This window comes from Vidua chalybeata, chromosome 11 (genome assembly GCF_026979565.1).
Source record: "Vidua chalybeata isolate OUT-0048 chromosome 11, bVidCha1 merged haplotype, whole genome shotgun sequence".
NCBI lineage: Eukaryota > Metazoa > Chordata > Aves > Passeriformes > Viduidae > Vidua > Vidua chalybeata.
In genome coordinates, this window is record NC_071540.1 from 10,122,569 (window position 1) to 10,135,622 (window position 13,054).

General features: G+C 38.1%; 1 protein-coding gene across 2 annotated transcripts in view; it reads right to left on the reverse strand.

The window, feature by feature from the left end:
• Window positions 1-411: 411 nt before the first annotated feature.
• TOX3 (TOX high mobility group box family member 3) overlaps window positions 412-13,054 on the reverse strand; it is a 74,197-nt gene continuing 61,554 nt past the window's right edge. For both annotated transcript variants that reach the window (XM_053953257.1, XM_053953256.1), the window contains exons 4-7: window positions 6,865-7,134; window positions 5,310-5,537; window positions 3,903-3,983; window positions 412-2,196 (exon numbers count right to left, since the gene is read on the reverse strand). In XM_053953257.1, the coding sequence (XP_053809232.1) occupies window positions 1,453-2,196; window positions 3,903-3,983; window positions 5,310-5,537; window positions 6,865-7,134 (1,323 nt within the window). In that variant the 3' untranslated portion in view covers window positions 412-1,452. The remainder of the gene's footprint in view (window positions 2,197-3,902; window positions 3,984-5,309; window positions 5,538-6,864; window positions 7,135-13,054) is intronic.

The following is a 13,054-nucleotide window of genomic DNA, read 5'->3' on the forward strand; positions in this document are numbered from 1 at the left end:
ATTTCCATTTTTGAACATTACAGCTGAGAGACAGGTTCACTTCCCTGCTCCTGCAGATCACCAGCACAGGGCACCATGACTGTTCTGTGACTCCAGCACTTGCTTTCTCCCTCTGAAGTCACAGACACCTCAGAGAAGTTGCCCACAACTCTTCAGCAGAGCATCTTGGAGGGTACAAGAGCCAAGTGCTCGCTCTGTGCCCACTGGTACCTGTTCACCCAGAATGTTTGATAAAAATCCAAAGGAGTTTTAAAAAGTCCAAGAAAGCATTTGCAGAAGGAAATATTTCTGGTTTCTCTGTCAAAGACTTACAGCTCATCAGTTTTACTGAAATGTGTTTATTCTATAGCAAGATAAAAGCATTTATTTTAGATAAGCAAAATACAAACAACTTAATTGCTGCTATCATAACTCATAAAAAAGTATAAAACAGCATAAAAACACAATAAGCAATGTAGCAATTAATAATTCATGTTACCAGTGTTTACATTAAAGCCTCATTTATGAAAACTTTACAACACATGATATGAAAACTTACAACTTTTAAAGAAAATATTTACATTGATTATTCAGTTGTGGAGTTTCATTTAAATATTCTACTGGTTTTATAGCGTATTAATAACTTGCATTTCTCATCTTAGCTTTCTGTAATAACAGTTTTATTTAAGTGCATTTCCCTTTTAAAAATACAGTGTATTAAATCTGAAACTCATCACTGCGACACAGAATATAATATTCACATTTGTTCTGTAATTGGAATTAACGTAAGAGGGTAAATGTCAATATATATTTTCTTACAAACTATGGAAGGTTTATTTGGAGAAATGAAGTGAAAAGTTAGGTCAAACATTTACGTCCAGTTACTTGCATTTGTTTTTCTGAAGATATTTAATAGAGAAAAAGAAAAAAAATAAGAGCTTTGGCAAAAATCTGTGATTTACTCTATTTTTTTCATGACAAAAAATGCCATCAACTAACTCATGTCATACAAGTATGATTGTATGAAATCCAGTCATAATTTTACAGGTAGTTACAACTGTGCTTTAAGGGCTTCATGAGTTCATACTGCCTTGAAGTGCATTACTCACTTTTAGAGAAAGAAGGGCTATAGCATATAACTCTGAAAGGCCATTTTGCAGTCATAAGGTCCAGGTATTTATTAGGCCAGTTGATTCACATATTGTAGGTAAAGCTTAAATAAATTAAAAAGGCATCACATGAAAAAGAGAACAGCATTTTTTCTTTTAAACAAAATGATTTATAGTCAGCTAAAAGATGATACACAGCTACATTGTAGTTCTTTATTGCCTATCTAATAGACACTTTAGAGGATCATTTGATCTGTTATGCATCCCTGCATAACTACCATCAACAATTTACAGTTTTCAGCCAAATATGGTTTACCCCTACCCCCTCCATCAACACAAAGCCATGTTGCAAGATCGTTTATCTTCAGAAAATACTGACCTGCGATAATACTTGAGTCTGTGTCTGAGATTGTATTTGTGACTGGTGCTGCTGAGGTGCTGGCTGAGGGCTCCCAATGGCAGGGATGGGAGAAGTGATCTGCGGGGCTCCCGGGGAATGCTGCTGAGGAGAAGGCTGGGACTGGTGTTGCATATGCTGCATTTGCTGCTGCTGCATTTGCTGAAGCTGTATGTGCTGCAGTTGCTGTTGCATCTGCTGTTGATTGATCTGCTGCTGGAGATGCTGCTGCTGCTGCTGCTGCAAATGTTGCTGCATGTGGTGCTGAAAATGCTGCTGCTGCATTTGCTGTTGTATTTGCTGATGCATTTGATGCTGATGTAGTTGCTGCTGTTGCATCTGCTGCATCTGTTGCTGCTGGAGCTGCTGCATCTGGTGCTGCTGGCTTTGCATGGAGGGGCTGACTTGAGACGAAGACGGTGTTGCCACCATGTTTGTGCCCATAGAGCTTATCAATGGAGCTGCAATGTTTGTCGGCATGTTTGGGGCAATGGTAACAGAAGCTACAATCTGATTCATTGGCAGTCTCATGGTCAAGGGCTTTGGAGCAATTGCTCTGGAAAGGGGCTGTTGAAGAGCTGGGGGAGATGCCGATACCGCCGCGTGTTGAGAAAGAGAACTATTCAGAATGAGGGAGGAAGACAAATTTGTGGATGCCAGTGTTTGCTGAACAGAACGAATTGTCTGGGCCTCAGCAGATTCTGCAGCAGCCTGTGTTTGGAAGAGAAATTAATTGTCTTTCCAACAGAAAAAACATTGTTACTGTTTACACTGTAATAAAAGTAACAGCTACTCAGAGACCTTTGCCATCTTTTGTTTTCCATCAGAAAAGATCAATCTGCAGTCGGAAAACAATCACTGATCAGCAATACATTGCATCACCTGTTCATCTGCCTCCCTATATGGTACCTCCAGGTCTTACTTGGACAAAATCTAACTTGTGCCCTTGATCAACACCAGAAAGTCACAGATGTCACATACATTTGTCGCTGAAAGAGCTAGAACAGGCCCAACACATTCACATGTTTTTTGAAAAACCCTGCTCTTTGGGAGTCAGCAGCACACACACTCCCCACCCCACGAGTTATCAACCAACGAGCAGTTAACTGACACTCTTTAGACATTACCTGAGAATATAATAAATGGTGCTGCACAAGTCTCTATCCCATCCCTACCCTGAGCAACCATCTCATGTGAAAAAGCTACAGCAAGGATGTCTTAATTTAGAGGAGATGAGATACAATGACTTTGAGTGTCATTTCCACCTGCAATCTACGCAGAAGTTACATGGCAGTCCTGGTCCCATGGATTTCAGGAAAAAAATATAATTGTTAATGGTTTTGAGAAAGGAACTTAAGATTCACAAAATAATATCCCTCAAAGGTATTTAGAAATCCTGCTGATCTTGCACTTAGCATTGTGATACTGAAGGCTTTCAGAATATTACCTAAGTCCCAGAGGCAATAGAAAAACACAGCTTCTTAACACAAGAAGAAATCTTCCAGCTTTCAAAAAGGTGTATAATTTCTGATGTTGTATTTTTAGTCATTAATTAAAATACACAGCAATGTTCCATATGATTTACTAATGTTCTGCAGTTGTACATTCAAATAAATATTCTCAGGAGTTATGACATCATCACCCTCTCTTGTTTTCTTGTGATTGAATATATATTTGTAATTGATCTTTATAAAATATTATTAGATAAATAACCACCCTGGTAATGTATAACCCATATTTTAGATGTCTAGAAGTACATTTCCATTTATGATATTCAGATGCAACAGAACTACAACCTGCATAGTGCTGCTGTCTAGAAAGGTAAATTCTCAACTAAGACAGCAGAGCTTTGTTTTCTTCACAGGTTTTATTTTAACTCAGGATCCACTAAAATACTTCTTGTGGCTCAATGCCAGCTGGTTTGTTTTTTAGTACTCTCCAAATTCAGAGCCACCACGCATTTCTTTCCCCTCACCTGCAAGAATACTTAAGCTTTGTCACACAACAACTGCTCTCCAACTCCACGCAAAGCAAGCCTGTCCTTTGAGAAGCAGCACTTGAGGAAAAACAAACCTCTGCAAACAGCTTGCAAATATTAATGTCAAAAGGTCAGTATATTTTTCATGACTGAATTTTATTTTTGTGGTGAAGTGCATTACTTTGCCTCTGCAGCTCAAGGAAGATGTACAATTACAAAGATGTTTTCTGGTAATCATTAGTATGCCAGTAGAGAGATGAAATTATTTTTGCAGAGACTAAGCAGGGTTCAAGCAGCAGCACAACATCTTGTAGAGCTGTATTACAGAAATCCTAGGATTCTACTTCTATTGTGCATAACATCTCCCCCTTGCCCCAGATATTTCAATATCATTGGTAAAAGCTCACTTGCATTACATCGAAGGCAATATTAGGCTTACCTTAGAAACAAGGCTTGCTCTGTAGGCAGCAAGTGCCTTTAGGTATTCTTTTTTGGCAGCTTCAGTTTTTCTTTTATATACCTATTAAAAGAGACCACAATTTCACCAACTTCAACCATAAGGATGTTTTTTGTCGGAAAGCTCTCAATATCACTTGCACAGAAACAAAAAACATAGACCAAAATCCCTGAAAACACTGTACTGTTAGATGTGCTTTTTCTTCCTTGAAAGTTCCAAATATTCTTGCAGGTGGTAACAGGCTTTCAGGCCTACTTGCTGGACTTGCAGTACTGTTTATGTTGATTATCAGGAATAACGAAAGGCTGCTGTTTGACATCTGTCTGAGCAGCCAATTGACTGACAAGACTACCTATGCACTCTTTTCTTCCCCAGAAAACAGTGTTTTATCGACTCCAAGTAGCAGGGATATTAAAAGATTGGGTATTACAAATGCCAAAATGTATCAGCAGTAGTATAGAATAGGAAAATACACCTGGGCATTTTTTTTTTCAAAACAAATATTTGAACTACATATAAAAAAAAATCTGTACACCTTTAAAAAAGGTGGATCAAAGAGCTTGGACTTGCCCCAAAGCCAGTATGTGAGAATCCGATTGAGTTAAACAAGAACAGCTAGGAAAAAATGACTAAATCTGTATTTTTAATCATGAGTAAATTTAAAGTTCACCTTTAAATCATGTTCATTATCATCTGTTAGATCAGACTAAAAGCTTCTAAATGTATTTCAGTAACAAGTACCATTCATCTCTTGCCAAAAGGTGGGAATCTGTCCTCCCATATAAGCTTCTATTAACTGTTACTGGGAACAGAGAAACAAAGGGTATTTTTTAACCCCCTTCAATCCATGTGCAGCACCTCCATGTGTATAGAAGAAGAATAACCCTCAAGGAAGTACAAAACTCATCACTCTGTACCCAGTTGGAGTTGGAGATAGCATTTCCCACACAACATTGTAATGAGACTCAGAGGATTGGCTTCAAAGGTTAGAAATCAACACGCTTTGTAACAAATTCATAAGGCAGATCAAAGGAAATGGTAAATATGCTGTACCTTCCTCTTTTCTAACTTATTAATAGGAAACAAGGGCTTTGAAATAGAAATCATCAAAAGATAGTTTTAAGAGGACTCTAGGACACTATAACCTGAGCTCCTTTACAAACTGCCCTTTAAAATTTAAAGACAAATACAGTCATTTAACACTACCTGTTGGCTCTTACCAAAAAATAACTTTTATATGCCAGGTCTTCAGCAAGTTCAAAACTCAGTTTAGCTCTACAGAGGTAGAGTTCTACATCAGCAATTAGCATAGTCCACTCAGAGCAGAGGTAGGAGGATTTTTTTACAAGGATTACTATACTCTTGTGAGACAACCCTGCATCAATTTACCTGTTTTTGTTCTTCTCCTAAACTGTCCCACATAGATGCCACTATTTTTGAAACATCTCCAAATGTAGCATTCGGGTTCTGTCCTTTAATGGCAGCTTGTGTGTCCCTGAAGAAAAGGGCATATGCTGACACTGGCTTTTGTGGCTCATTGGGGTCTTTCTTTTTCTTCTTCTTTGGGGTCTTGGGCTTCTTGCCAGAATCTGGGGCAGCTCTTTTTTCTCCAGTAGCCTAAGAAACAGTAAATAAATGCATGAAATAAGTCAGATAAATTGCAAAAAATTATTTACAGTCAGCTGTAAAATTATATGGATAAAACTATTATGTAGGCAACACTTGGGAGAGTCCTGTTGTGCAGCCCCTTCTCTCTACTTAGTCTCAGCATAATCTCATTGGATCTACTGGAACTAAATGCATGAGTAGTTACTACTCATTTTAAGCATGGCTCTGAGAGTCACATCTTGCAAGCTTGACCTAAAAAAGGACACCCTAATGCTAATTTGTATTTAAAAATATTAAGATTTAGTTCATAGCCTATTTTGAAGAGGCCATCTATATTTTTCTATTAAGATACAATCTTAGCAATTGAGACTCAAAAGGCAAAACCTTGGAGGCATTTCCCAATTCCCAGGCTCAGACTGGCAACTTAGACATGGGCCAGGGGTTAAAAATCCCACCCTTCAGGCAAAAAGCAGCAGCAGTGTGTGCCCACCTGCAGGAGCACTGGCTGTGCCCCTCAGGCCCCCAGGGCAGGGCAGGTGCCCGTGGGGCAGCACTGGGAGCTCTGTGCTCTGGCCAGGCACCGACAGCCCCTCTCTTCCCTCTGGGATGGGGATCCCCGCAGCTCTGCCCCCTGTGTGTGCCTCGTGCCCTGGAGCCTATTTTGTTGAACTATGCACAGATTATTGCAACAAGGGGATCAAGTTGCTTTAATATGATATGTAATATGATATATATCTCTATGATAGTAATTTACTTTGATATTTTGAGGATCCTGTACAATGAGCTTTCTACATGTATAACTTCCATCAACTTAATGAGAAAACCTTTAGTGGAACAGTCTTAAATTAGGCTTTTACATATATTGCTATAACAATATTTGTTCTTCATTTGGTCAATTTTTTTTCCTTTTATAAGATAGTTATTTAAAGGAAGATATACGTTAACTAAACTTTCAGTTAGAAGAAAGCTTATTTTACTTCTCTCTAAACACATCTATGTTTTACATGACTCCAGAGAATACCAAAACGATAAAACTGTCCAAGAATGATGCCTGAAGTGATTCAACAGATCTGAAAACCTGAGTCAAATTAGACCAAAATAAAAAAAAAAAAAAAAAAAATATATATATATATGTCTATTCTTAGGTTCATTATTATGAGGGTAGTATGGAAACTTCTTAAGTAAAGAAGGTAATTAGCAAATTAATCATATTCCACTTTTCTGTGACATTTGTATTTTGAATGACCACATTGCAGCTGAGCTGATACTGCCACATCCATGAAAATGCAGCGTGTGGATGTGTGAGGCTTGCTCGGCAGCACATGCAATAACTTACTCTGTTTGATTCATCTGCATCTTCTTCATTGATAGAGCTAGATGGGGAAGGAGTGGCTGATTTACTTGCAGGAGGGGAGGGAGAAGTGTGTGGCAAATTAGTGCCTCCTAAATTTAGCCCCAGCTGCGCACTCAGCTGAGACTGGTTAATGGTGGTGAGCTGAGACGGAGGCATAATTCCCGAATGAGCAGCATCAGTCATGTGGACAATAGACCTCATAATCAGAGAGTGATCCTGGCGGTACTGGGAAACTTGGCTGTGACTCTGGTCCTAAAAGAGATGGAAATGTTGGTTAGATATTAGCAGTTACCATACAGCAGTAGCAGGTGAAGTTATTATTCACAGGCTTACAGAAGTAACACTGTCAACATACAGCTTGCTTCCTTCCTTTTTAATGAATTAAATATATTTTTAAGAAATTAAGTGCAGCAACAGTTACTATAATTGCCCCAGACTTCACTTTTCCCCTGACTGGGGCTGCTTATTTTGTTCTTTGACTAAGAATTGCATTTCTCTATTTTTAAACATTTCTTCTCTTGATGTAGTGAGAAATACCCACATAAACAATAGGGAAACAGGATGGCTGAGGATTCAGGAAAACATTGCAAATGAGGAGACACAAACTGTAGTCAGAAAGTAAACAAAATTGGGGTGGCATGAGGGGATATATACAGAGAGAGAAAAGCATCTTCCTTCACTGAGTTTCAATTATTCTTGGCCATCACAAGTAACAGCAGTAGGTATGAACCAGTCCTCTCTGGGTGGGATTTTAAAGCTGTTTTAAACACAGAACACTGCCCTGCCTGTCTGGAGTGCATTCACTGCAGCAGGCTGGAGAACCAGTCCAGTAATCCTAAACACTCCTAAAGATCCCTCTTGGCAACTACCACATAAAACTGCACATTTTTATCTCTAATCCAACAATCAAACGTGTGGAAGTAGCAATCGATGTACAAATCACTGACTTTATTTTTCTTGTACTCCACATCTCAGAAACACAAGTGCTTGCATGGTTTGGTTTCAGCTGTTTCTTGGGGGCACAAACTATGTCTCCTACATCTGCACAACATTTACCACATTTGTAAATAAAAAGAAGCAAGACCCTGAAGGTAAAGTCAGCTGCAATCTGCCTATGAAAACTTTTTTTTTTGACCACACACAGATCAATACACAATGAAGGAACATGTAAACAGAAAAGAAGATTTTTTTAAAAGTTAATAAGAGAATAAATAGCTCACAAATTGATTCAGCAACCTGATTAATCTACAGTCATTGTTTGAACAGCCAGAAACATGAGAAATAAATTAGATTTTGAAAACTCTTTCATTATTAATAAGCCACATTGCAATTAGTAGCAGGTGCAATGATCCTTAATGATATGACACAGAACAAAACAGCAATTGTGAGAGCCCACTGGACTTCCACAGCAGAGTCTGACCTTCCTGGTACTCTCTTATTAAGTATGGATAAGTACAAACCAGTTTTCAAAAATTTGTGTCAGCATGGAGGCAAAAGTTTAGCCAAAATTACTTTCCTTCACTTTTTATAACTTTGCCCTCGACAGAGGCAGTGGTTCTTGGCTCTTGGAAGCCTTTCCTTGGCTGGGACAAGGGTGGCCATACAAAGAAGCAACATGTGTTAAGAGAAGATGCACACCCTGCCTCAAGGCTCTTTAAACACAAATACTGCAGCTCACTGCTTCCCTACAGCAGTAAATCATATTAATTCTGAATTTGACAGTTGTGTCTCTTTCTGCTGAAGCCTCTACAGTAAAATCAAATCCTTCTTTAGCGCAAAAATGCACGTGCAGCTGGGTCCAATACAGATCAAGTAAACCTCACAAGCTCACGATCCAGATCCTGTGCCCCAGGGCTCACCCTCATTTTCCCCATGCTTCCCCAGCCATTGCCAGCTTGTCTCATCATCCATACTGTACCACTCTGCTTTTCCTACTTCTTAAATGCTTTTAATATTTTCAGTAAAGGACTGTAGTTCCTTAGAGATGAGTGTGTGTGCCAAAAGTGGAGCACTTGATACAGAAAGATCAAAACATCAGACTTATTGGCTGAAATACCCATTTGCTTCAGGGCACTTTTCTGTGAAAATCTACTGCTGTTAACTACAGGGTCATTTTGATTGTGACTTGTATTGGCAGTGGCATCTGGAAGTCATTCAAAGTCTTTTGTGAAACGATATCACTCTGCCCATTACTCCAATCATTTTGGCTTACAGACGTTACTTTATTGCATGAAGAAAAACTCTGCTGGTTTTCTTCAGCAAAGCTGAAGATGATCAGAATAACCTTCTCTCATAAAAACTAACTTTCTTCGTTATTGTGCAGACAGTACTTTCTTGGAGGTGTTCTACCCCTAAAAGCCTCGCTTTTGTTCTCCCTTTATTGCTACACAATACAGGCCTTTCTGGCCTTTGCACTGAGGCAACAAAATGTGATGACAAGAGTTACAAACCATTTACTCCAGGTCTTGTCATTTCGGTTGCATCTATGATTTTATTGAAACTAAATTCTCTTGACTTGCACTGACCCAGAATCTAATTTTATACACAAGCCCATGAATTCTTAACTGTCCCTTTTTCTGATACTATCTGATGCTTGTGTGGGTTTTCTGCATCCTCTTACTTAATTTCAGTTTTTCTTTTCTGCATCTTTTCCTGATTTCTTTAGCCTTTTTTTTTTTTTTCAGTCTTAAGAGCTTCAGTAAAATGTAGGAATGGCAACAACAATATTTTGTAACTGGCCATTTAGAACTAAATTGATAAGACATATTATATGAAAGAAAATGTATCATATAATATCCAATCCCTTATTGTTCATATTATATGTCCATATGAAAACAAAAAACAATGTATCTTCTGCACTTTTAGTTTAACTTATATGACTGATCAATATTAAAAAAAAAGAAAGGAACAGGGTTTTCATTTTTTGCTTTGTGGTACAGTGCTATGGCCCTGAACAACCTATGGTACCTATACAAGAGCTTTCAAACAAAGAAGTATAAGCCCTTTTTAATGTGTGTACAGTTGTTTGGAAAGAAGGCAGGGAGGCTAGTTCATAGCAATATTAAAGTCCATGGCATTTTCCTATAGCTCCTGAGCAAACAAAAGTCTTCTGAGAAGGGAGCTAGCTAAAATCAAGAAAACAAATTTCCATCAATTATCTTTACTCTTATTTTTTTCCTGATACTACCAAAGGCCAATACCACACCGAAAGGATCAGTAACATTTCATTATGCTTGAGATGTTTATCAAAGAAATGTTTAACAATGAAAATCATCCTATATCAGAAGCACACATGGAAATACAAGTGCACTGAAGCACCCACATGACATCCTAATTACATTACAATATGAAAACTGAAAAGCTCACATATCTAAAAATAACCCACTGAGAGTATTAGGAGAATTTTAGAGAATATCACAAGCTCTTTTACATAAACTTTACCCCAACTAAATGTGATACACGAGTATTAAAAGCATTCAAGATTTTTGTAATATTAAGCAAAAACAAGAGATTACTTCTGTCAAAAAATCATGAACTTCTCAAGCAGACAGTATCAAGTTTTGATTGAACCTGATCTGTTTTACAGCCTTAGATTGAAGTTAGGCAAAACCTGGTGATCTTAAAACAAGTCAGGCAAAGCTCAACCACTGGTTTACTCAGCATGACAATCAAACAAGGACATGATGTGTGGAACTAAAACCAAAAGAGAAATAACTTGTCTAACTCTTCTGCAGGCTGAAATGGCTTTGACTCAGATCAATCTGTTGTCATCCTACATGAGTGCTACAAACCCCTCAGGTACAGAGACATTTATTGAGGGGAACATTGGCCACCCCTCTGGGCTCTCCAGTGACAGGGCGAGGGGGAAGGGCTCTAAACAGAGAGCAAGGGGGTTTGGATAAAGGGAGCAATTCTTTAATGTGAGGGTGATGAAGACAGAGGCAGAGATGCTCAAGGCCAGGCAGGATGGGGCCCTGAGCACCTGGTCTGGTGGAAGGCTTCCTGCCCGTGGCAGGGGGGGTTGGGAAGGAGATGATCTTTAAGGTTGCTTCCAACCCAAATAAGTTTTACCTTTCTATGATTCTAATTATATACCTGGATTTTAAAAAAGCAAAATACAGTCCAAAATGTTTTCCCCTTCTCAAAACAACTTTATGGTGACTGTCTCTTACACAGCTGTCACAACCCTGTTGCACACATTATAAAGACTTTCAGCACTTGGTTCATAGAAGGCCTTATCAAAGGAACCATAAAGATATCTGTCCATCAAACTGTCCTACTTTCAACAATTCTAATCACTTTAGACACTCATGCCATAAAAGTCATATTTAGTCCTATTGCTAATGGACACGTCTCACAGCCTATGACAAATATATAGCTTATTTTACTTTGATTTGTAAAAGACCAAGTTCTCAAAACTATATAACATATCAATGCATCAAGAGACACTGGAAAGCAAATAATGGACTAAAGAAACTTAAAAAAAAAAAAAAAGAAAAAAAAAGGAATGTGTAAACTCCCATGCTTTAATTTATACAGTTTTATAAAAGGTGTTTTTTGAAGTATCATGGAGTACCTAAGTGAAAAAATTATATTAATAAAAGATAGTTTGTTCTTCTCTTAGCAACTCATTAAGCATCCAGTACTTAGTATAGCTTGTAATAGAGTTAGTATTTATTTTGACAGATAAATGCATCCAGCCATTACATTGAGAGATGTCCTAATTTCCACTTACTTACCCTTCATTTTAAGAATAATTTCCATACAGTAATTCTATCCTGAATTCCTACCCTGATATAATTTTAATCTCTGGGAACATTCAACAAGACATTTAAAAATATAACTAGGAAATTACTTAGAATATTTTTGAGCAATACTGAAATCTTGATTAAAATCAATGTCTACAGCCTTCCATCATTTAAATATGCAATACCTCCAGTGAGATTCTGGTCATGTGAGGACTGATGGAAGTGCCCCATGGAAGTGCCTACAGGAGGATGTAGGGCTGGGATCTCACCCCACACTGCATGAGATATTAAGGGAATTGAGAAATCTGGCAACCGAAATAACTAAGGAATAACCAAGCAAAATCCAACAGTTATGGTTGTGTTCACTGTGCCCTGGTTTCAGAAGTTGACTTAAACTATTATATATTCTATTGCCTGAGGAATTCATCACTGTCAATGTAACATAAGCTGATGCAATATTTTAAAGGATGTATTTAAGTTGAAGCAAATGCACTTCAATGTAAAGAGTGAAATCCTCAGTTGTCCCTGACTGTAAATTACTCCCTTTACTTTTAGTCAAGTCAGCATATCTCTAAAAGAAATCCTCAATATTCTTTTTCTCCACAAGTAAAGCATAGATAAAAGAATCCATTAATCTAAATTTTTACAGGATTGGACTTCACTGCCAATCAAAACAAATCAAACTAACAGGATGCTTTTCTCTGTCAGAGATTAAATCCTTACTTAATAGAATACAAAACAGTTGCACTTGGTTCTGCCACCACTGAAGAAGTGTCCTTCCTCTCCCCTCCATACACACCATCTTCACTAATAGAGCTGTCAAGCTGCAGTTATCAGGAGATCCTACAAGCAGCAGCTTCTTTTCTCTGGCAGTGAAAAAACTCCCATGATCCACTCCATGTCTCTATAGAAAAGTTACCTAATTTGATTCCCATAATAGTGTACAAGAAACAGTACATGTCAATTCGTAAAAAAAAATTATGTCTTCATCTGGATCTAAGAGATGGGTTGGTGACAAGAAGTTCACACATGTTCTGTTGCCTGAAGAACAGGAAGAACATGCCAGTTTTTGGTCTGTGTGCCCATCCAGTCCCTCTACTCTCTTCTGTTCACACATAAACCACAGAAGAGACATGAAAAGAAAAAAAAGAAAAAAGAAAAAAACAAAAAAACAAAACCAAAACCCAAACCCAACGAACATGAGGGCTCACTGATTTGTTCCTTAAAACTGAGCACCTTATTTTGGGGGTCATTGGGGGCTGCTGTGGGGGTCATACAAGACAGGTATTCTCAAAATCAAGTCATTCATTTGTGGCACCACTTGTACAGACTTGTTGTAGAACATACTGCATAACCTACTGCATATATATACTGCACATATAATGGAACCTGGCAGTACAAAGTATCACTTTTGTTCCTGCCTA